The sequence below is a fragment of the Ambystoma mexicanum genome, chromosome 4q, assembly GCF_040938575.1.
Source record: "Ambystoma mexicanum isolate Mex_15411 chromosome 4q, UKY_AmexF1_1, whole genome shotgun sequence".
In the NCBI taxonomy this organism is placed as follows: Eukaryota; Metazoa; Chordata; class Amphibia; order Caudata; family Ambystomatidae; genus Ambystoma; species Ambystoma mexicanum.
Genome location: NC_090928.1, coordinates 233,653,393 through 233,676,911, shown reverse-complemented (window position 1 = coordinate 233,676,911; position 23,519 = coordinate 233,653,393). Strand labels below are relative to the sequence as shown.

The 23,519-nt window shown below is 48.2% G+C and overlaps 1 protein-coding gene across 7 annotated transcripts in view; it reads left to right on the top strand.

The window, feature by feature from the left end:
* FYN (FYN proto-oncogene, Src family tyrosine kinase) overlaps positions 1-23,519 on the top strand; it is a 776,649-nt gene that overhangs the window by 718,852 nt on the left and 34,278 nt on the right. For all 7 annotated transcript variants that reach the window (XM_069607784.1, XM_069607781.1, XM_069607783.1 and 4 more), the window contains one exon: positions 20,796-20,927. In XM_069607784.1, the coding sequence (XP_069463885.1) occupies positions 20,796-20,927 (132 nt within the window). The remainder of the gene's footprint in view (positions 1-20,795; positions 20,928-23,519) is intronic.

The window sequence follows — 23,519 nt, the reverse complement described above, 5'->3', positions numbered from 1 at the left end:
ATATGCCCAGGTAGCCGCACCATTTGCACCTGCTACCATCAATGGCCAGTTTATACCACTACAGCAGTGCCTGGCAAATGCCTTTCCCATGTCTACAAAAAGCCCCAAACCATTGGCATTGCCAATGCTTGTTTCTTTTGTTTTCGTGGTATGGTGCCAAATCTGTCAGGGCACCTGGAGCTGCTGTTTTGAGCTGCCCCACATTCGTTTGTTGATTTCTTTTTATGCATGCTTGCCTAGAAGTCACGCCCTCCTGCAGGGCAATACACATCTCATGAACACAAGGCTGTGGGGGGTGCGGGGGTTGGTGGGAGGACGGTTGATTGAGAACGATTAGAATCTGGAGTGGGGGCGGCAATCTGACAGTTTGCCTAGGGTGGCAAAATTCCTTGCACCGGCCCTGGACCCTGGTACTCGCACCATTTTGCACCTGCTACAATCAATGGCCAGTTAATACCACAATTGCTGTGCCTGGCAAGTGCCTTTCCCCTGCCTGCACAAAAGCCCAAACGGTTGGCATTGCCAATGCTTGTTTGAGGTTACTGTAGACGGATGAAGAGAGAATTAAAGTGTGCAAAATAAAAAACGGCATTCACTGAAATATTCCAAATTGCGAACACTTGGGCAGTTCCACACCACTGCTGCTACCCAGGCCCGTTTCTTGGCCCGGGCGAGGCGGGCAGCTGGCCGGGGTGCAATTGCCCCAGGGGCGCAATTGCCCCGGTCCCTGCCCCTGGCTGGAGGGGTTCACATGTCTGGGTTTGTGGTGGCGATTGCCGAGGGCAGAGAGTTCGGCAGCTCCGTAGCAGGTGCTGGCGCTGCCTCTTCTGACTGTAATGTCACGTAGTACGAAAGTACTATGTGACATTACGGAAGTCAGAGCAGGCTCTCAGCCCACCCCCTCCCTTGACTTTTGCGCCACTTGGGGTGGGGGTGGGCGTGTACTAAGTGTGTGTTTGTGTCAGCATGAAAGTATGAGAGTGTGTGTTTTCACTGGTCCCCTTTTCCCACTGTGCCCCCACTGTGTCCCAATGTGTGCCCCCACTGGTCCCCGTGTCCCAGTGTGTGCCCCCACTGGTACCCTGCCCCACTGGTCCCCTTTTCACGCTGTGTGACCCCACTGGTCCGTGTGTCTCAATGTGTGCCCCCACTGGTCCCTGTGCCACGATGTGTGCCCCCACTGGTCCCTGTGTCACAATGTGTGCCCCCACTGGTCCCCATGCCACAATGTGTGCCCCCACTGGTCCCCGTGTCCCAGTGGTCCCCTTTTCACACTGTGTGCCCCCACTGGTCCTGTGTCTCAATGTGTGCCCCCACTGGTCCCCTTTTCACACTGTGTGCCCCCACTGGTCCCTGTGTCACAATGTGTGCCCCCACTGGTCCCCATGTCCCACTGTGTCCCAATGTGTGCCCCACTGGTCCCCGTGCCACAATGTGTGCCCCCACTGGTCCCCATGTCCCACTGTGTCCCAATGTGTGCCCCCACTGGTCCCTGTGTCCCAATGTGTGCCCCCACTGGTCCCTGTGTCCCAATGTTGTGCCCCCACTGGTCCCTGTGCCCCAATGTTGTGCCCCCACTAGTCCCCATGTCTCAATGTGTGCCCCCACTGGTCCCCTGCCCCCACTGGTCCCCGTGTCCCACTGTTGTGCCCCCACTGGTCCCCGTGTCCCAATGTTGTGCCCCCACTAGTCCGCATGTCCCAATGTCGGCCCCCACTGGTCCCCCGCCCCCACTGGTCCCCGTGTCCCAATGTGTGCCCCCACTGGTTCCCGTGTCCCACTGTTGTGCCCCTACAGGTCCCTGTGTCCCAATGTTGTGCAGTGTTATATTGAGTTTGGGAGTGGCGCGCGGGGTGCAGTGAGAGTGGGGTGCGGTGGGAGTGGGGTGCGAGGTGGGGGGGCGCATTCCTAGTGTTTCACCCTGAGCACCAAATGGGCTAGAAACGCCCCTGCTGCCACCACCCATAGTGCGACAGAGGCAGGGCCTTTGTGGGGCCACAGGCTCCATTAGGAGCCTATTCATGAAGAAAATAAAAAGCACACACCTTCTCTTGTCTTCATAAATAGGCTGTTAATGGAGCCCCAGGCCTCACAAAGGCCCGGCCCCTGTCTCCCTAAGCATGTGTGCAGGGGCCGTGGATCGGGCTGCTGCTTGTTGATGAAGCAACAGCCCGATCCTTAATTTATCCTCTTTTTTTTTCTTTTTTTTCAAACTGTGGATGCGCGCACCCCTGGGCATGAGGCTGCGGCCCACCAGAGGGGCGCACCCCACAGTTTGAATACCGCTGCCCTAAGCCCTCCCCTCCAGGACCATACACCAATGAGTCGTAGAGGGGAGGCTTAATAATCGCACATTTTCGCGATTATACCCGGCCGGAGAGAAGTGATGCAGTATCGATGGAAAGGGCCATCGATGCTGCATCACTTCTCTCCGGCCGGGGGGCTCAGCCCCAACTTGATTTTGCGGGGGGGGGGGCTCGGGACCCGGACATCCAGGGATTTAAGTGGGGTAAGAAATCGAGTGGGGGGGCCCTCATTTGGGGGCGTGGCTTATGGGAGGGGCGTGGCCTAAAAGTACGCAAATCGTAGGGTATACACACAAATATATATAAATGTTATATATTTGTGTGCGTAGCTTACTATGGTTTGTGTACTATGCAAGCCATCTTTTCTAAAGATAGAAATATGTAACATAGTTCTACGTTTATAAAAGATGGCTTGCAAAGTACACAATTCAAGCCATCTTTTATAAAGCTTTGACTACGGACAAAATTGCCCGTCGGCAAAGCTTTATAAAAGATGGCTTGAAAAGTGTACTTTCAAAGCCATCTTTTATAAACCCGAAATGTTTAAAAAAGATGACCTGAAAACTAGGCAAACCGTAGGGTATGCACACAAATATATATAAATGTTATATATTTGTGTGTGTACCTTACTATGGTGTGTGTACTTTGCAAGCCATCTTTTATAAACCTCGAAATATGTCGAGGAATCCCCAGGTTCGCCGAGGGTTAAAGACGCCTCGGCGACCTGGGGAAACAAAGGGACAGTAACTGCCTCTGGTGACCTCTCGCGTGAGGGGTCACCAGATGCAGTTACTATGACTGACGGAAGTGGCAGCCAGTCACAGCGTCGCTGTGGCTAGCTGCCACTTCTGTCAGCTTGCCTGACTTCATTGCAGGCGCATCTCCCGTCGCAGCTGCGGCCGCGACGGGATAATGCATCCCGCCAATTTTGCGGTAGGACGGGGGCCCCGGCAGGGCCCCGGCTCAGTCCCACTTTTTGGAGACTGCCGGGGCCTGGCCCCAGCAGGCCCCGGCCCACTTTAAGCACTGGGACATCACAATCACAATTGCAATTGCCTATAAATGTATGCACATGAATGCAGGCACCAACTATTAAATACTTCTCGTCAGTATTTGCAGGGCCTTCGTTCACAGCGAAGCCCAGGCAACATTTAACTGCGTGTCCTTTAATGGATCTTTAAGTCAGCCAGGTCGAGCCCAACATTTCGGGGAAGGGCGGGGGCTAGATCGATCTGCCCAATTGTGCTGCGCCACTGCCAGGAAGCAGCTTTACAACAAGGCATTGGGCCGCCACCATTCCACGGTGGAATGGGATTGGGGGCAGCCCATTGAATACATGGGAGTGGAGACTGCAGCGGCACGGTTGTTTTCTTTCCTTTGAATGCACTTATTTACATTTTGCCTGCAGCGCTGCAGTCCCCTCTTCCTGGACTGCAGCAGCGTGGGCGAAATGGAAATAAACGAACAAAAAGGAAAGAAAATAAATGGCGGCCTCTTCATTTGCTCGTGACTGTTCTGCCCCCAGCCAATTCTGTTGTGTGGGGGTGAGACACGCAGTCGGTGGCTCACTGGTGTGCGGGTCGGCCCAGCACGCAGCATAGTGTGCTTTGGTCACTGGTGGTGTGATGGTCAGACATGGGAGGGCCTGCACTAGGCCCATTGCGTCCGGGCATACCGGCCCTAAAAGAGGGTCGGCTTAGAGCCCCCGTTTCAGCCTGGGCCTCACCAAGCTCGCCCACCTCTAATTGCCACCCTCAGCCCCTTCATTCATGTAATCATAAAAAACACCTACCTTCCCTGATAGGACTATGCGCCCTGCTGGCCGGCGCCAAAAGGCGTGCGCCTTAATGTCCCGATTCGATTGTACTCATGAAGGCGGGAGTCGCTGCTCAGGTGAGGAACGTTTCCTTCTTGAACTAAGTGCACTTCCTTGTTGCTGTGCCAAAAGCATATACTCGAGGAAGGAATTAGTCGCGGCCATTATGATTTTATTATGGCTCTTTACAGAACCCCCAAAAAATGAACATAAAAGCTTGGTGGCAGGAAGGATTTGAGATAGTTCTGAATAGCTGCATTATATTTTCTGAAGGCTCTTAACCCACCAGATCCAAAGCCTCTGCTGAACCCCGATATTTAAGATAGTTCAGTGGGTGGAGAAGTCACAGAGATATTTATTTGACCTGCACGTGGCACCTTTCCGCTTTCCATGCTTTTGAGGTGGATGAAATATGTATCCAAAAAATCATGTGATAACCCTATCTAGATGCGCATTATACCCCTTAAGTGCTATGGGTGTCTATGTTCATCCTGAATTCCCATAAGGAATCATTGTAGGCTCCGCCCACCCCAGCATTGAATCAGGAAGCAGTGCGTGATGTCGCGTGTAAAAGCCCCTCTTCAAACGCCTCAGGGCTCACATTGTTACGGGAAAGCTACTTCGGGGGCCATTCTAAGACACGCTAATTTTGCTGAGAGTGTAGTTCTCTCGCCAAGCATTAAACAATTTCTAGATTGTGCGTCAATGGTGGGTGTGGTGTGGGCATGTTGTCCCCCCCCACTACTGATGGTAATAAATCAGTAGTATTCAGAGCCCAGTAGTCACAGACAGGCAGTGCTGTAAATGGATCAAATGTACTCTGGGAGCCCTCCCTCTCCAACCCACCTTCATATGGAGGGCGGGCAAAGCAATGTGGGCAGGGCGGGCAGAGGGTCAGACCCTCAGCCCAGGTCGATCAGCACCCTTTGCCCCAAGAAATTGGTTCTCAAAGGGTGGGCGAGCAAATGCAGGAGGCATGCAGTCCTGGTGATTTGCATACAAGTGAAGAGCATTATGGGAACTTGAGAATGATCACAGAACTGTGTAATATGTCTGTGATAGTGATTCAAGCATGAAACCCTCTTGCACAAGTAATGCAAACTGTGCTCTCTGCTCATTTAATTTGTCACAATATTTGCTCTAACCGCACCATGTCTGTAAACTAAAAGATATTACTCTGGAAAATGTCAGTTTACGGGTGTGTGCCGCTGCACGCGGCCCACGCCTGCTACGGCCCAGCGCAGAGGGTGCTGTTGACTCCCTCTGGCAGCCTGCAGCATGGGCCATGTGCTCAGAGTACCTAAACTTGCTGCAGTGCACTCTGAGTGCACAGGCGGCACACGTTGCAACCTGCTTGATGACGGGTAAGTTTACCGGAATATCTTTTACAAAAGCGGCTGTTCTCCCTCGAGGTTTGGCTCCCTTTGATTCTTCTGGTGAGGCAATTTGTCACCTGTTGACCTCCTGCTGCAACTCTGGAGAGACAAACGCCACCCCACCCCCCCTCTCAGTGGCCCAAATAGGCACTGGGGGCCTCATAAGCACTGCCGATCACTTTCTTTCTTAAAGCAGAGCGTTTAAAGTGGGTGCAATTTACTATTGATGGCCTATTTAAGAGACCGTTATGTTAAGAACTGCAAAGGAGCATTTTTAGTTTGAAAGCGCATGCAAAGCAGCAGTTAATTGCCTAAAATCTGTGCCTTTCTCCAGCACAATTAAACATATTGCACAAAACCGTTTTAGCTATTTGCTTTATTTTCACGTGTTTATATTTACTGTTACGTCTTTGAAGGCACGCATGCGCGAGCCTCGGTCCGGGCCGCGCATGCGTGGATGTAATAAAGGCGGTCTGTGCTGCAGTTGCCGCCAGGACCTCAACAGCTACAGACGTGCGTCCACTTGTCTCCTTGTGTGCATGCGTGCGTGTGAGTGTATGGGGCGGCCCGAGGCACAGGCTGGTTCACCACATTGGCGACGAGGACGGATGCGGAAAGGGGAACATTCTGACACGCACAAGCGTGTCAGTCACAGATCTTTACCCTTGAAGCAACCCGGACCCAACACGAGTGATGGCGGTCATTTTGAATTTCTAACGCGTGTGGCAGTAGCGGCCCGCAAGGGTGCTTGTGCGCTGCCCATGTGCTAAGGAAGTTTCATTTCCTCAATTTTTGGGACCCCTGTGGTCCTCTGATCCAGAGGACTACAGGCACAACTGGTGAAAAGACATTCTTCAAGGCTGGGATCTGGAAGAGCCATTCAGATCCTCATCCACAGCAGGTGCCAGGGCCGACGCCCATCACAGCAAGGTGCAGCCTACACAGCGAGGTACGTCTGAGGCTGTGTGGAGTCAGGTTTGCGGCCTCCAGAATACAAAGAGGTGCCTGTGCGACCTGTAAAAATGACGGACAGCAATGGCGAAGCACCCACGACAGCAAGAGCGACACAATGGCAACATGGCTCATTACAGCCAACAATATATAAAGGGGGAATCCCAGATTACCACAGGAGTGGTAGCTCTATCTTATTCTGGGAGGTAGAGACTAATTTAACGGGAGATAGATAGCTTAGGATAACACAACAGTTATAAGCATTAAACATCAACTGCTATTTATGACACATTTAATATTTTAATAAAGACATAAAAAGTAATTTTACAAATTCGTTGTAAATCACTAAATAAAACACTCTAAAACAGTGACAATATCGTACCCTAATGGGTAGGATTGACATCAATGTTAATCAGATCAATGATAATGCAGAGTATCTAGCGTTTTAGTTCTCTGGTATTGTCCTTATTTCGACATTTCTTTTATTACTATGGTCAAACATTTTTTACCATTGTATATTCTCGACATGTTTCTGTTCGATGTCAATTAATACAGAACTTTCATCAGGAGTATAGTCACTAAGTTTAAAAAAACCACAATCTAAACTTTGAATCTGTTAAGCCGAAGAATCTTATGGCTGGATGTGGAAAGTGTACACGACAAATCTGACGTATTTTCAAATGGTTGTAACTGTTGGTAAAATACATTAGAAAAAGAGAGAAGCTATTAGTGCTTTTATCTCGATATAGAGAACAATCTCAAGAGGAGGCATAGGATATAAATTACTGTGTCCCCTCTGTGGAGTTAATGCATAAGCTGGCTTGGTTAAGGTATATTTAAGGCTTCTGTAGATGAAGAGACCCTTAATAAGGGATAAACATCCTGCAAAAATAAAGGTTGCAAAAAATTTAGAATCGTCCTGCGAGGTCGTATAAAAGGGAACACAGTGAAGAAGTCACCCTTAAGGCGTTAAAACTAGTTGTGCATTAATTAGCAAACTGTCCCTCAGAGTTTTTACCTGGAGGTTTAGGATGATAGTAGCTCTATAATCCTTACAAAGCAGTCAATTGGGAAAACTGTTTCTGCAGCCCTCAGAATAATTTTTGTTCGGCTGGGATAAGCTGTTAGAGAAAACAAATGAAGTACCTCATTAGGGTCTTCAAAGGTTGGATTGTATAAATAAAATAACAGGTAAGTTAACCACCAATGGATTTAAAATCTTACCGTGTCTCGTTATGATAAGTCGCCGTATTCTTTAGTGTGCGCTGAAGTAGAGCTATGTTAACTACAATAGACTTCTATGTAGTAAAGCGTCTTGTAGATACCTGCCAGTAAAGAAATAGGGATGTTTATATGCACAGAATCTATTTTTTAGTAAATTATCCGCGTTAGTCACGAATCCTCAAATCTTATTGTGGTTCTGTTCTGTAGGGGGTCAGGGGTCACCCCGGTCTATAAAATAAGAAGAAAGGTTTTACCTGAAGTTGGGATCTCAGTAGCGCGAGTCTTTTGGGGGACTTCACTGAAGCCGGTTGAGTTCGGCCTCTTTCCTTCAAAGATAGGCAGCCGCCATCTTGAGTGGGGATTTAAATAGGGACTGTGGTCCTTTGTTTGTGTCGGCTCCGCGTGAGTGTCAAGTACAGAAATGTAGCTAATCCAGTGGTGCTATCTAAATGCTCATGTTGCCTTTTAACTGTAGACCAAGCCTCCATGCTTTTACTCGGATAGTCAAGACGTTAAGATGTTAAAACGCCCCATAATGCGAAAACGGTATCTGTGCTCAAAATGATATGCGTAGGTTGGGAATATTAATTCTAGAGCTCCTTGAAGCGAGGGGCTAAAAAATGATCCTCAATCTACTCCATCAGTAAAAAGAATGATGAATGCGGGTTACTGTGAATGGCCATATAAGTAATACAATAGAGTCAATAAATTTTACCCCATTCCACTGCGTCGTTTAGCCCTTCCTTGTCACTCTGTGTTAAAAAAATAAGTCTTTGTTCCTTTGTGATTAAGGCTTGTTTCAGATCTTCACCAGTATGGTTATTATTTATAAAATGAGTAACCATAGGGGCTGTAAGCACTTTTTTGTTAATACAGCTTCGATGTTCAATAATCCGGGTTTGAACTTTCCTATTCGTTTTGCCTATGTATCTTTTACATGGGCATGTGATCATATAGATCACATATTCTGTGTTGCAGTTCGAAAATTTTGTCTGTTGCCGTTTTTTATTCAGACCTATCTCTACTTCGTTGGATTTAAAGGTATATTTACACACACTGCAGTGTCCGCATGGATGGTGTCCTGTAATGGGGGTTAAACCCCAACTTTGAGTGAGAGTTTCACTTTTTTTTGGGTTAACTCTAAGCTTACTGCTGCTAATGTGATTACCAATTGTCGTCGATTTTGTGTAGGCGAATAGTGGACAAATTAACTGGGCTGTTGAGTTTTTAAATATCTTCCAGTGCTTCCGGACTATGTTCGTAATGGTCAGGCTTAGATTAGAAAAAGTGTTTACACTTACAATTCTGTCGTCTCTCGGTTTTTTAGCTTTGTCCTCTAATAATGATTGCCGATTATTATTATAGGCTCTTTTTGCTGCTCGGCGTACCAGTTTTGTAGGATAAGCCCTTTCTATAAGTTTGTCTGTCAAGATATCTGCTTCTTTTTCATAGGCCTCTTTTTGACTGCTGTTCCTTTTAAGCCTAAGAAACTGGCCAAACGGTAAATTGTCTTTAAGGTGTTTTACGTGGTGGATGTGGTAGTGAAGTAGTGAATTTCTTTCGGTACTCTTATGATAAGGTTGCACCAGAAGGGTGCCTGCCTCATGAAAAATAGTGACGTCTAGGAAGTTAATCCTATTTTGATTAATAGTCATTGTAAATTGCAGATGGCGATTCTTCTGGTTTTAACCATATGAGGAACTCTTCTGCCTCTTGGCTAGTGCCTTTCCATATCACTATGACGTCATCAATGTAACGTGCCCAGGACATAAGATTGGCCATATAGGGATGGACAGTATAAATATGCATTTTCTCAAAGCATTCCACATAAAGGTTTGCCACACTGGGGGCCATAGTGGCCCCCATTGCGGTTCCTTCTATCTGTTGGTAGTATACTCCTTGGAATTCGAAGAAGTTTTGAGTGAGGGCCATTTCAAGGCACCACATTATGAAAGAAGTGGGGACTGGGTCATTATCTATACGATGACCCAGGTGTCATAAATAGCAGTTGATGTTTAATGCTTTTAACTGTTGTGTTATCCTAAGCTATCTATCTCCCGTTAAATTAGTCTCATTACAGCCAATGCAGGAGTTTGATGCCTCTGGTCCTCCATCAAAACTGGTCCCCAAATGGCTCCTGTGGATAAAGAAATTAGACATGTTTTTTGCAGCGACTGGGGAGACCGATGATGATGCCAAAGTGGCGACACTACTCTATTCGGCAGGTACGGATGTGCTGCGAATCTACGAATCTCTGAACCTGCAGATAGTGACTTATGCGGCTGTCAAAACGGTGCTTCACAATCATTTTATTCCGTTATCTAATGTTAAGTTCGACAGATTTCTCATGTGCGGGGAGAAACAGCATGATGACTAATCTCTCGACCAATTTTGTGCACGTCTGAGGCAGTTAGCAAGCACCTACAGGTGGGACAACGAAGAAGTCATGATTTGTAATCAATTGCTCCAAGACTGTAGCCCCGGCAAACTGCGAAGGCAGATCCTGCGAGAGCCAGGTATGACATTGACACAGATTTTGGACAATGGCAGAGTGTATGAGCTTGCTGAGCGTAGAGGTGCGAAAATGGATGCTGCAGTGTGCCCAGGCAAAAGCGAGGAGGCGTTTGCAGTGGGGAGACAAGCCTCATCAAAATATCGCTGGAGCCAGAAACGCCAAGAGGCAACACCTACACATGGCAACCTGGCTGTGTGCCAGTACTGTGGGTATGATTTGCCACACTCGGAAGACTGTCCGGCGAAAACTAGAGTCTGCGGGAGATGCAACACGCCAGGACATTATGCCAGGATGTGTCGAGCAGCTGTCCCGGTGACCAGGCACAGGGGGCCAGCGAGGGCAAGTGGAGGCGGCTTCAGGAGGCAACGAAGCATCGCCTCGCTAGAGCAGGACACCCAAAGGCTGAACATGGCAGAAGAAGAGGAAGAGGAGGAAGAAATCTTCTTCGTCTCAAATATAGCCACGGGAGCAAAGAAGAGGAGGCAGCCCACATGTGTCGTGGATATTCAAGGTGCCCCTACACAAGTACTAATTGACACAGGGGTTTGGTGTGTGTACTGGCCACTTAGCACTACAAAGCCATTCCGAGCCCACCCCCGCTGGACAAGTCCAAAGCCAAAATATTCACGTTTGGGGGTGACAGACCTCTGCCGATTCAGGGTGTGTTTGTGGTGCCCGTGACCCGTGGGACCAAAACCATCAAAGCCATATTCTTCGTCACCGACGTCAGCCCGCACTCGCTGCTTAACTGCGCTGCGTCAGAGGCATTAGACATTGTGCACTTCGCGCTTGAGGTGTACCAAGTGAACGTCGATAGGCTTCTCGACAAGTTCTCCAGCATTTTTGAGGGAGTGGGCAAACTGAAGGCAGCCCCAGTGCATTTGCATATCGATGACACCATTCGGCCCACAGCGCTAAAACATCGACGAATACCCTTCCACCTCTGGGCGCAAGCCGAGGAGGAGGTTCAATCACTCGTCGAGATGGACATCATTGAAAGAGTGGAGGGGCCAACTCCCTGGGTCTCGCCCATTGTTGTGGCGCCGAACCTAAACAGCCTGGAGCCATCCGCATCTGCGTAGATATGCGACTCCCGAATGCTGCCATCAAACGGGAAAGGCATATAATACCCACGCTGGACGACATTGTGGGGGAACTACAAGGGGCCAAAGTTTTCTCCAAGCTGGACCTGAGGTCAGGGTACCACCAGCTAGAGCTTCACCCGGGCTCGAGGTATATAACAACCTTTACCACTCACGAGGGCCTCTACCAGTTCAAACGTCTCAGCTTTGGCGTATCCTCCGCCGCTGAAGTCTTTCAAAATGCCATAAAAGGTGCGCTGGCTGGCCTGAAGGGCGTGCTCAATATGAGCGACGACATCTTAGTATTTGCAGCATCCCAGGCCGAACACATGAAGCGGCTGGAGTCCACCTTGCAAAGGCTGAAAGAGCTAGGCCTCACCCTGCATCGAGGGAAATGTGAATTCTTTAAGGATCGTATCGGGTTCTTTGGATTCATTTTCGATGCAAGCGGGGTATCACCAGACCCAGAGAAAATAAAGGACATCCGCGAGGCCGCCGCACCCCAGTCTCCCACGAAAGTGCGCAGTTTTCTGGGGATGGTCAATTACTGTGGCCGATTCATAAGAGGTCTGGCGTCCCTATCGGAACCACTCCGGGCTCTGACAAAGAACTATGCCACATGGGTCTGGGAGAAGAAAGAACAGGAAGCATTTTTGGAGATCAAGAGGGCGCTCTCTGACCAGGACACAATGCCATATTTCGACCCCACTGTGGAGTCGGAGATAGTTGTTGACGCCAGCCTGGTGGGAATAGGAGCCATGCTCATGCAAGCTGACGCCAGGGGGACATGCGCCCTATTGCCTGTGCGAGTAAGGCCCTCACAGACAGTGAAAGACGCTACTCGCAGATAGAGAGGGAAGCATTGGCGATCTTGTGGGGGTGCCGGCACTTTCACCTCTATATCCTTGGGAAACTGGTAATGGTTGTGACGGACCACAAACCACTGTTGCCAATCCTAGCAGGAGTATCGTCGAAGCCTCCACCTCGGATCGAGCGCTGGATGCTTGCTCTCATCGAGTATGGGGTGAAGTTGATGTACCGGCCTGGGGCAAACAATCCAGCTGACTACTTGTCCCGCCACCCGAACTATGTGAGAAGGCAAGGTCCCAGCGAAGTGGTAGAGTGTCAAGAGTTTGTTCACGACATCCTTAAGAATGCAATGCCGGTAGCGCTGTCGAGGGAAGCGGTAGCCGAAGAATCAATGGCTGACGAAGTGTTCAAGATCATTCAAGCCGCGATACGGAGTGGGGAGTGGAAGGAAGTACTCCAGAACAACACCAGGCGAGACGACAGGGCCCAGAGAGACCTTCAAGCTCTCTGGAGAGTGCGAGATGAACTCTCAATTTCAGGGGATGGGTTACTACTGCGAGGGCGACAGATTGTCGTCCCACAAGCGCTGAGAGCCTGGGTCTTGGAACTGGCCCACACCGGCCATCAGGGGGTCGCAAAGACAAAGGCGCGACTGAGACCATAAGTCTGGTTTCTGGACCTTGAAAGCCTGGTAGAACTGCACGTGCAGAGGTGCCTGCCATGTCAAGCAGCGAGCCCGTGGAAAGAGCGCCACCCATCAACTCCATGGAAAGAAGCGAGAACCCCTGGGGCACAGTCCACGCTGACTTCGGATCAACCGAGAGGGGCATGTACTTTTTGGCTGTAGTCGACCAATGGTTGAGGTACCCAGAGGTGGAGCTGGTGGACTCAACAGCAAGCGACCACACCATCTTGGCCCTAGACAAACTGTTTGCGATGCATGGCTTCCCAGAAGTTCTGTGCTAGGACAACGGCCCGCCGTTCTCGGGGAGCCAGTTTGTGCAGTACATGAAGGAGAAGGGAATTCAGCACAGAAAAGTATCTCCGCTCTGGCCCCGTGCATATGGGGAGGCTGAAAGACTCATGAGAACATTGAACAAAGTCTTTCGAATATCAGCAAACGGCTGAGGGGAATACTGAACAACACCACACCAGTCGACAGGCGTCGCCCTGGCCGAAGCCTTGTTTGGACGCTGCCCGAGAGGGCTTATTCCGGAAGTGGAGGGCCGCGAGCCAGTGGTAATTGACAATGACAAGTTCCGACAGGAGAGAGCGGCCCGCAACGAGAAAGAGAGCGTGAGGAGAGGCCTGCAAGAGAAGGATGTAGCGGTAGGAGATTCGGTACATGTAAGGAACCGCCTGGCCTGAAGGGAAGCTGTCGCTTCCTTATGAGCCACATCCGTGGACCGTCACACATGTAAAGGGGTCCATGATAACCGCTGCCAGCGAGAGAGGGGCAGTCACACGTAACAAGTCCTTCTTCAAGAAGATAGAAGCCCTTATCCGAGTGGAAGAACCAGAAGAGGCTCCTCCACCAGAGGAGAGAACGGAAACCCCTGAACCCGATGCATCAATAGACATGCCACCACATGACAGAACACCGCTGCCAACCCCGAGGAGTAGCAGCTGGTACCCGGTGCGACAGGGTCGCAAACTACCTGCCCATCTGAAGGACTACGTCCTGGACTCAGGAGACTGAGCCGACGCCTGAGTCAGGTCAGCGACCCACGTTGGGTCAGTTTACAGTTGTAATGTTAATGTTGGTTTTTCTGTTTAAAGAAAAGGAGGGATGTTACGTCTTTGATTGAAGGCGTGCATGCGCGAGACTCGTTCCGGGCCGCGCATGCGCGGATGTAATAAAGATGGTCCGTGCAGCAGTTGCCGCCGGGACCCCAACAGCTACAGAGTTGTGTCCACTTGTCTCCTTGTGTGCGTGTGAGTGTATGGGGCAGCCCGAGGCACGGCTGGTTCACCACATTTACCAAGCCAAAAAGCATTTAAGTAGAATGTAATATTTTCCTCACGTTATGTATGAAGCATGCAAGTGAACCGGGAATATTTACCAAGGATGTGACAAGAGAGGTTGTCAACCTGGAGAGCGGAGGGGATTGTATTTCTAGTTCTAGCCCTGTAATGATTTTTCAGGGCACAAGTCGACACGTGTGGGTGGACAGCGTCCACCCCCTTTTTTGAACGGGTAGACACAACCCCCGTTTTGTGTGTTTGAGGCCAGCATTAAAAAAAGTTTTCTTGCTCAAGTGTTCTGCTACTAGGATTTCACACCAGGTTGTCATGTTTCCAATGCAGATGCCTACCCACAAGAATACTTAAAAGCGCCTTTAAAGCGCACGTCTCATGTTTGGATTTTGTTTTCTCTGGAATATTTCATTATAAATTGTAGGGCTTAAAAGGTGGGCACCTTTTATACTTTGCTACTGTAGTAAATGGAAATTCTCCCTTTGGATTTTCTTTTTTTTTTGTTTAAACATTTTTTACCATGTTTTTGCTGCTGCCTACATACGTAGTAATCATTATTTTGTGATATCACTTCCTGTGATGTTATCAAATGCAAATTAAGGGGCCCTGCACTTAATTAGACGCACTTGGCCCCGCAAATCCTAGGGCCGCCCTGGGTGTGAAGTGGTTTTGCACAGACCATGTATGGAAATTGATCACGCAATCCCACCACCTACCACAAGGCTCCCGAAGCGCCACTTGGGCATGCCAGACCTTGGAGGCTGCCAGGCTATCCCAGGGGGGTTGGGACAAGTGCTTCAGGCAAGAGAACTTCTGCTGCAGTGAAGATCTGCCTTGTTCCTCCCCAATGCCTCCCCTGGGGGGTAGGTATTGCTAGTGTCCAGTCAAGAGCTACAGGTAACATTTTGAAGTAGGAGTATTTTACTCTGCATTTTGAGAAGTTGAGAGTCCCATTTTTTTAGGGAGTAGAACAGTAATCCCTATTCCCAATGCCAGTATTTTGTAAACAATCCAAAAATATGTGTACACTAAAAGAAATACCCTTTTGATATACATTATACCTTAAAGTCCCCCTTCAGTTCTGATAGCAAGAATATTAAAACTCCACCCACTGGCACAGCCTTGCTGGCATCGCCAGGGGATATGTGTGCGTGGAATCAGGGGCAGGCGTGCAGCCTACTTTGTTATTTTATGCGGGCAGTATTTTTACTCCCTGTTTTTTTTGTTGTTGGAAGTGTTTGCCTCCTCTGAGGGAGCACAGATGGTTGGTACAGCCAGGGGTGGACTGAGAACCAAAAGAGACCCTGGAAATCATTTTCAAAGTGGGCCCATATTACACAGTTTTTACAGGCCCAACCATTTTCCTATGGAAAGATTTGGAAATAAAAGTGGTTACCACAGAAAAGAGGCCCATGGTGCAGAGGCCTACCGGGAAATCTCCAGAGTTCCCTAGGGGCCAGTCCACCCCTGGGTACAGCGCTTATCTGTAGTGTTGAGCTAGTCCCGGTCTTTATTTCGCTTCTGGTGGCGATGATGAATGGAATAGCAGACTGGGTTGGTCCATATTGTTTATATCATCCAGAGTGCAGATGACAAAGGCTCTGCCTCATGAGATGAGCCATAGCGCAATCGCTTCCTCATAGTAATGAGTGCATTATTAATGGTGTGGAATCATGCATTCTTTTAAATTTGCATACCCCAGTGCATTGCATTGTGGCTCTGAACTGGAGGTGAACTTCCAGGGATGCCACTAAGTGGCGCTGTGGCATATAAGGGCGGGTTACTGAAAGGACCCGTACTTTACACGAACATCCAGCTAATCACAATTTATTTGCAAAATAACCATGAAATCACCTGACTGCCGCCGCCATGCCACAAAATGCCTGTCAATTTGCTTAAATCCCTGCTGGTTGATGAACATCGATGCATGGCAGTGCTTGAATAATGATGATGTAGGTCCTTTCTTTTAATAAAATAAAAGAGCACGTTTGGCTTAGCCATGTAGAAAGTAAACTGGTGGACAAGCGGATCTGTTTCCCTGCAAAGATGGCGCAGGCAAGCACTCTGCATTGAGTCGGGGTTGTAGCATTTTGTGGGTGAACAGAGGCTGGGGCGTGGAATTGAAAGGCTGTGCACAATGGGGCTAAGCTTTATGGCGAGGCCCTGCAGCAAGGTGGAGACTCCTGGCGGACTGGGCTTGAAGGGCATTGGGAGTGCAGAGGATGTAGGCCCTACCACTCTCTGCTTCAAGATATTGGTGTGTGTGTGTGTGCGTGCGTGATAGGAAGTGTTGGCACGAGGCTGCAGGGAAGAAGAAGCATTGCCTTGGGTTTCAAAGTATCAGTGTGAAAAAAGAAAGCACACACCACCAGAGATTAAGAAAGTGGTGCAAGGGGAGGGGGCCTCGTTGTTGAACATCACCATTTCCTCCAGTGCACAGACTGGCAAGTAATAACCACCCCCAAGATTCTAGATATTCGGAGGGAATGAGCCTTCCTCTCGGAGACCCTCTCTGTAGCTCCTATCCCTCTAACGCCCTCTCTCTGACCTTCTCTCGCTCATGTTCTTTTTCTCTCTCTCTGGCAGGGGTGTTGCTAGGTCTGGAATAGTTCCAGGGCTACACTAATGTTGAGACTGTCGGACCTGGAGCTAGCTAGCCTTTTGGTTGTAGCTCCTGGGCTTCTATCCGGGGCTACAACCAAAACACCCAAGGCTATAGCCCCCTCAGCCCCCACCCCCTACCAACACCTCTGCTCTCTGGCCCTCTCTGTCTATCTCTCTTTGACCCTCCCTCTCGCAATCAAGACTCTCCCTCTCACTCCTACAGCCATTCCCTAGACCTCTTGCGGCCAACCCCTCCACCTGTAGGACCCTTGTCACCCTCTCGCACCACACTCACACCCACAACCTATCTCTCTTGGGGACCCTTGTTCCCCTGCATACACTCTGGCACGTACCCTTCTCTCACACGTACCCTGGCGCCCTTTCCTGCAGCGCTTTATGTGGAATGCAAAATAGAGGGGGAGCGTGGTCTAAAGGGTGCATGGCTTAATGAGTGGCAAGCAGACTTGGTATGGGTCAACTCCCATCTCTCCTTTTGTTCCTAAATTGTGGTGACGACCCCTGCCAGGCATCTCTTTGCAGCGATCATCCCCCTCACCGAGGGTGCAGGGGTGACGATCCATGCATCTGTTCAGTTAAAGGGATGCCTGGTGGGGGTCATCACCACAATTATGGGAGAAAAGGAAAGGTGGTACAAGCCAAGGCCTTTTTTTCTAAAGCCTGAAGCTTTTGCGAATAGGGTGCAAGAGGCTTCAAGCAATAGAAAAATACCTTGTCTTCTAGCTGCTGATGGCCGGAGCTACTAGGGGGACGTTGGGGAACCCTGGCAGTGCCCCATGTCAGAAAGACTTTTTTCCGGGGACTGCTGGGGTTCCAGCCGGGCTAGCCCCAGCCCACTTTAAGCCCTGCACTCCTTTACACCGCCACCCTTGCACCATTGCACACACCTCTTATTGCTTGCTCCTAGGTCCTCTCTCACGCACCCTAGCTCTTTCTCTTGCGCCGTAGTTGTCCATCTTACACCCTGCCGCTCCCCAATACTAGAAAGAATTTGGTGCAAAAAGAAAGCAAAAAACAGCATTTTTTTCCGGCAACATGTCCATTTTGATCAGGCAATATTTCAGATTCCATGCCGCTATATCCTGGAGGGTCTATTTACAGGTAGACAAGGGTTTTCCTTGCATTATTTTAAATCAGTGATAACACTGATGGTTTTCAGTTTATACTCGCATTTCTATCTGATCTCGATTCATGATGGCGACAGGCATGATGAGAGGAACAGCAAATCTATACGTGAGTTTTCAGAAGACAGCCGCCGTCTGTTCTTCCAGCACTGACAGTTCTGTACTTCAACAGCGCAGGGACTCACAAGGCCTAGCAAATTTCTACTATGCAGCTGAGAAAGGACGGGCCTTACGTGACACCCTCACCAAAGCCATCGATGCCATAGCCCCTACCGAAGACAAAAAAATTAAAAAAAATCTATGCACACCAACTCCTGGTACACAGAAGAATTATCTACCCTACGTTCCTTCAAACGCCCGGCCCTAGCCAACTGGCAATCCACTCCCAATGATCTCACCCTTCGAGAATTCAAAAGTATTTCCTCAACATACAAAAAAAACATCTTTAAAGCTAAATCTGAAGCCTTCAAGTGGCGCATTTCCACAGCAAACTCCAAATCCAAGGAAATGTTCGCCATATTCAAAGACCTCATCGCACCTGCCACTAGCCCAGACGAAATCATCAAAAACAAAGCTTGGTGCTCCAGTATCCAGGCTGCCCTCCTTAATAAAATCAAACTTCTGCAACGTAAAATCCAATCACAACGAGGAACTTTTCCCAAAAGTGACAGTATGCGGATGCCCAATCCCACCCCACTCCACACTTCCAAACCTCTTTTCTCCTTCAGTCACTGAATCTGAAGCCGCTAACCTAATCCAACACATCAAACCACCCACATGCAAAGGGGACATTTGCCCGCCATCCATCATCAAAGAGTGCGCCGACGTCCTATCCCCCATCATCACAGCGTTTATCAATGCATCCTTCGCCACAGGAACCGTGCCACTAAGTTTAAAGGAAGCATGGGTCTGTCCACTCATAAAAGAAAACATCTCTAGATCCAACATGCCCCAACAACTACCGGCCCATAACAACTGTCCCCTTCCTTCTTAAAATTCTTGATAAAGCTGCCCATACACAGATCCAACATTACCTCGAGTCTAATGCCATCCTAGGCAACAGACAATCAGGCTTCCGCAAAGGTCATGGCACAGAAACCACCCTCCTTGACCTAAAAAACCAAATCACGGAGATAATGGACAGAGACAAACTAGCCCTCCTACTACTCTTAGACCTTTCCGCTGCATTCAACCTGGTTGATCACAACATTTTCACTTCCCATCTCTCCAACGCAGCCCACTACTCTAATCATGCCACCTCCTGGATAACCTCCTTCTTAGAGGGCAGAGCCATGAAAGTATACTCCGATCAGGCCAATGCAGACCCCACCACCATCCACTGTGGAGTACCCCAAGGATCTTGCACTGCCCCTAGCCTATACAACCTATTCATGAAGCCCTATTCGACAAACTGGACTCGCTCAGCATATCCTACACGAACTATGCCGACGATACTCAGGTACTCCTCCCCATTACTGGCGATTATGACCAAGATAAGGTAGCCCTCCTTCAAATCTACACTACCATCCAAACCTGGATGGCAACTAATGGTCTATGCCCTAATGGGGATAAAACAGAGCTAATCCTCTTAGGCCCCAAGGAAATTCTTCCCAAACTCAACAAAAAATATGAAAACTTCAACATTGATAACACCATCATACCCGTCTCCTCCTCTGTAAAAACCTTAGGAGTATACATAGACTCCACTCTCTCGATGACTCGCCAGGTCAGCGCCATCTCCTCTGCTGCTGCCTACACCACCAAACTCATTAATGCCATAAAACCCTTTCTAACCAGCCAAAATTGCCTTTCCATTGCCTAAGCCACGATCGGAGCAAAACTGGATTACTATAACGCTCTCCTTACAGGCACCTCAGCAAAAAACATCAACGGGCTACAAATAGTACAAAACAATGCACTTCGAGCAGCCCTTAACATCCCCAAAAGAGACCACGTCACGCAGGCAAGACGAGCCGCCAACTGGCTCCCCATCAAAGAAAGAGTCGACTTCAAGATCCTTACCCTCACACACAAATGCCTTAGTCTCTCCGCTCCACTCTACCTATCAGAAACCATCACTAGAGTCACCTCCACACGCCCAATAAGAACCCATCATGACACCCAACTCTGCATCCCTCCCATCAAAAGGTCTAACGCCGGAGGCATCGGATTCCCCTACATAGCTCCTAAACTCTGGAATGCACTACCATACTCTCTAAGAGCTGAAACGTCTCTCTCAGCCTTCCGCAAAACCTTGAAAACTACACTCTTCAAGTAACCTTATGCCTGCTATGTCTCCGTCCCTCTCTGGTATCCTGCAAATTCCTATCTCCTCATGTCCTTCTAAACTGTTATCTCTCACGTAACCAAATATGTATGCCTTGTAACGTCCTGTAACCAAGTATGTATGCCTCTGTAACCTAGTTTGCATCCCTATGTAACCAGCAAGCCTCAATGTAACAGCGCCACGATGCCTCTGGGCTGTTGTGTGCTCTATAAATACTAATAAATAAATAAATCTCAGATACAGGCTGGTCAGCGGCTCGCCAGTTCTGGACAAGCAGCAGGGCAAAACTGCCATCCTTCAAGACCCCATTTCCCTTTCTGTTAAATCGCAGCTTTGGAGATCAACATGTGTGACCATTATCCGCATGTGGCTAAAGAATGTGGCACTTTGATATCGACTACCTTTCACCATTAGCTCAGGCTCAACGTTATAGTGCTGGTGCGATGCACTTTCCTCACCATCAGCCACAACTGTCCAGGAACCACGGAAGCCCGCCAGGGCCAGTTGCATTGCGGTTTGCAATACAGTAGGGCACAATGCAATGCAAACTAATTCTAGTTAACTTGTAAGCATATAAGTGTGATGAAAACTGTATACAAGTGAGACTGATAAAAGAACTAATGCCAGAGAACCCACATTGTTTTGCTTTCTTCTATTTGTGCAACCTCGGCAATGCACTAAAAGCTGTTTTGCTTTATTCCCTAGGTGCAAAGTTCCCCATAAAATGGACGGCCCCAGAAGCAGCCCTGTATGGAAGGTTCACTATAAAATCAGATGTCTGGTCTTTTGGCATTTTGTTGACCGAGCTAGTAACGAAGGGACGAGTGCCCTATCCAGGTAAGCCAAAGCCTAGTGTGAATCTATCTTTTCTTTTACTGTATTTTATATCTAATTTAACAGTAATAGGATGCGTAATAGCTAGTACTTGGGGGACACCCGGCTAATGGCATGTGGGGGGCCCCAGTTTAGAAACGTTGCGACCTTCCCACCCAAGTGCCATGAAATTTGTGAATTGTGAAAGTTTGTCACATTCCGTTGTGACAGACTCGATGTAAGTAAGTGTTGGATTCTAGTATTAAAGACTTCATTGGGCTCAACTTGGAGGTGTTTGGTTTGGCTCTACGGTTTGTTCTGGGATTCACAACCCATTAACTCAACATGGTGTGGGTAAACCAGTTTTGATTCTCTCATGCTGGAGTAAGTAAAGTCGTTTTGGTTGTTCTCTCACTTTGGAGTGAGTAGACCAGCTTTGATTTTCTCACTTTGGAGTAAATAAAACAGTTTTTAATTCTCTCGCTTTGGAGTGAGTAAACTAGTTTTTGTTCTCTCACTTTGGTGTGAGTAAACCAGTCTTGGTTCTCTCCCTTTGGAGTGTGTAAACCAGTTCTGGTTCTCCCCCCTTACAGTGAGTAAACCAGTTTTGATGTTCACACCTTGGAGTGGGTAAACCAGTTTTGGTTCTATCTGTTTGCAGTAAGCAGAGCAGTTCTCGCTCCCTCAGTTTGGAGTAAGTAGACCACTTTTGGTCCTCTTACTTTGGAATGAGTAAACCAGCTTTGGTTCTCTCCCAATTGTAATGAGTGAACAAGTTTTGATTCTCTCACCTTGGAGTGAGTAAACCAGTTTTGGTTCTATCCCTTTGCAGTAAGTAGAACAGTTTTCCTTCCCTCAGTTTGAAGTAAGTAAACCAATTTTGGTCTTCTCCTTTTGGAGTGAGTAAACCCCTTTTGATTCTCTCACCTTGGAGTGAGTAGCCCAGTTTTGGTTCTCTCCCTTTGCAGCAAGCAGATCAGTTTTCCTTCCCTCAGTTTGGAGTAAGTAAACCAATTTTGATCCTCTCCTTTTGGAGTGAGTAAACGAGTTTTGAATCTCTCACCTTGGAGTGAGTAAACCAGTTTTGGTTCTCTCACTTTAGACTGGGTAAACCAGATTTGGTTCTCTCCCCCTTGGAGTGAGTAAACCAGTTTTGGTTCTTTCACTTTGGAATGAGTAAACCAGTCTTGGTTCTCTCACTTTGGAATGAATAAACCAGTCTTGGTTCTCTCACTTTGGAATGAGTAAACCAGTCTTGGTTCTCATCCCCTTGCAGTGAGTAAACCAGTTTTGATTCTCTCACCTTGGAGTGAGTACACCAGTTTTGGTTCTATCCCTTTGCAGCAAGTAGAGCAGTTTTCGTTCCCACAGTTTGGAGTAAGTAAACCGGTTTTGGTGCTCTCCTTTTGGAGTGAGTAAACCAGTTTTGGTTCTCTCACTGCAGCGAGTAAACCATTTTGATTCTCTCACTTTATAGTGGATAAACCAGTTTTGGTTCTCTTGCCTTGGAGTGGGTAAACCAGTTTTGGTTCTCTTACTTTGGCGTAAGTAAACCAATTTTGGTCCTTTCGTTTTGGAGTGACTAAACAAGTTTTGATTCTCTCACCTTGGAGTGAGTAAACCAGTTTTGGTTCTCTCACTTTAGAGTGGGTAAACCAGTTTTGGTTCTCTCCCCCTTGCAGTGAGTAAACGAGTTTTGATTCTCTCACCTTGGAGTGAGTAAACCAGTTTTGTTTCTCTCACTGCAGTGGGTAAACCCGTTTTGATTCTCTCACCTTGGAGTGGGTAAACCAGTTTTGGTTCTCTCACCTTGGAGTAGGTAAACCAGTTTTGGTTCTCTTACTTTGGAGTGGGTAAACCAGTTTTGGTTCTCTTACTTTGGAGTGGGTAAGCCAGTTTTCGTTCTCTCACTGCAGCGAGTAAACCAGTTTTGGTTCTTTCACTTTGGAGTGAGTAGTTAACCAGTTTTGGTTCTCCCACTTTGGAATGAGTAAACCAGTCTTGGTCTCACATTTTTGAATGAGTATACCAGTCTTGTTTCTCTCACTTTGGAATGAGTAAACCAGTCTTGGTTCTCTCACTTTGGAATGAGTAAACCAGTCTTAGTTCTCGCCCCATTGTAGTGAGTGAACCAGTTTTGATTCACCTTGGAGTGAGTAAATCAGGTTTGGTTATCTCCCTTTGCAGTAAGTAGAGCAGTTTTCCTTCCCTCATTTTGAGTAAGTAAACCAATATTGGTCCTCTCCTTTTGGAGTGAGTAAACCCGTTTTGATTCTCTCACCTTGGAGTGAGTAACCCAGTTTTGGTTCTCCCACTTTAGAGTGGGTAAACCAGTTCTTTCCTGCAGAACTGGTGGGTAAACATGTTCTTTTTGGTTCTCTCCCCCTTGCAGTGAGTAAACGAGTTTTGATTCTCTCACTTTATAGTAGGTAAACCAGTCTTGGTTCTCTCACCTTGGAGTGGGGAAACCAGTTTTGGTTTTCTTACTTTGGAGTGGGTAAACCAGTTTTCGTTCTCTCACTGCAGTGAGTAAACCAGTTTTGGTTCTTTCACTTCTGAGTTAGTAGTCTACCAGTTTTGGTTCTCCCACTTTGGAATGAGTAAACCAGTCTTGGT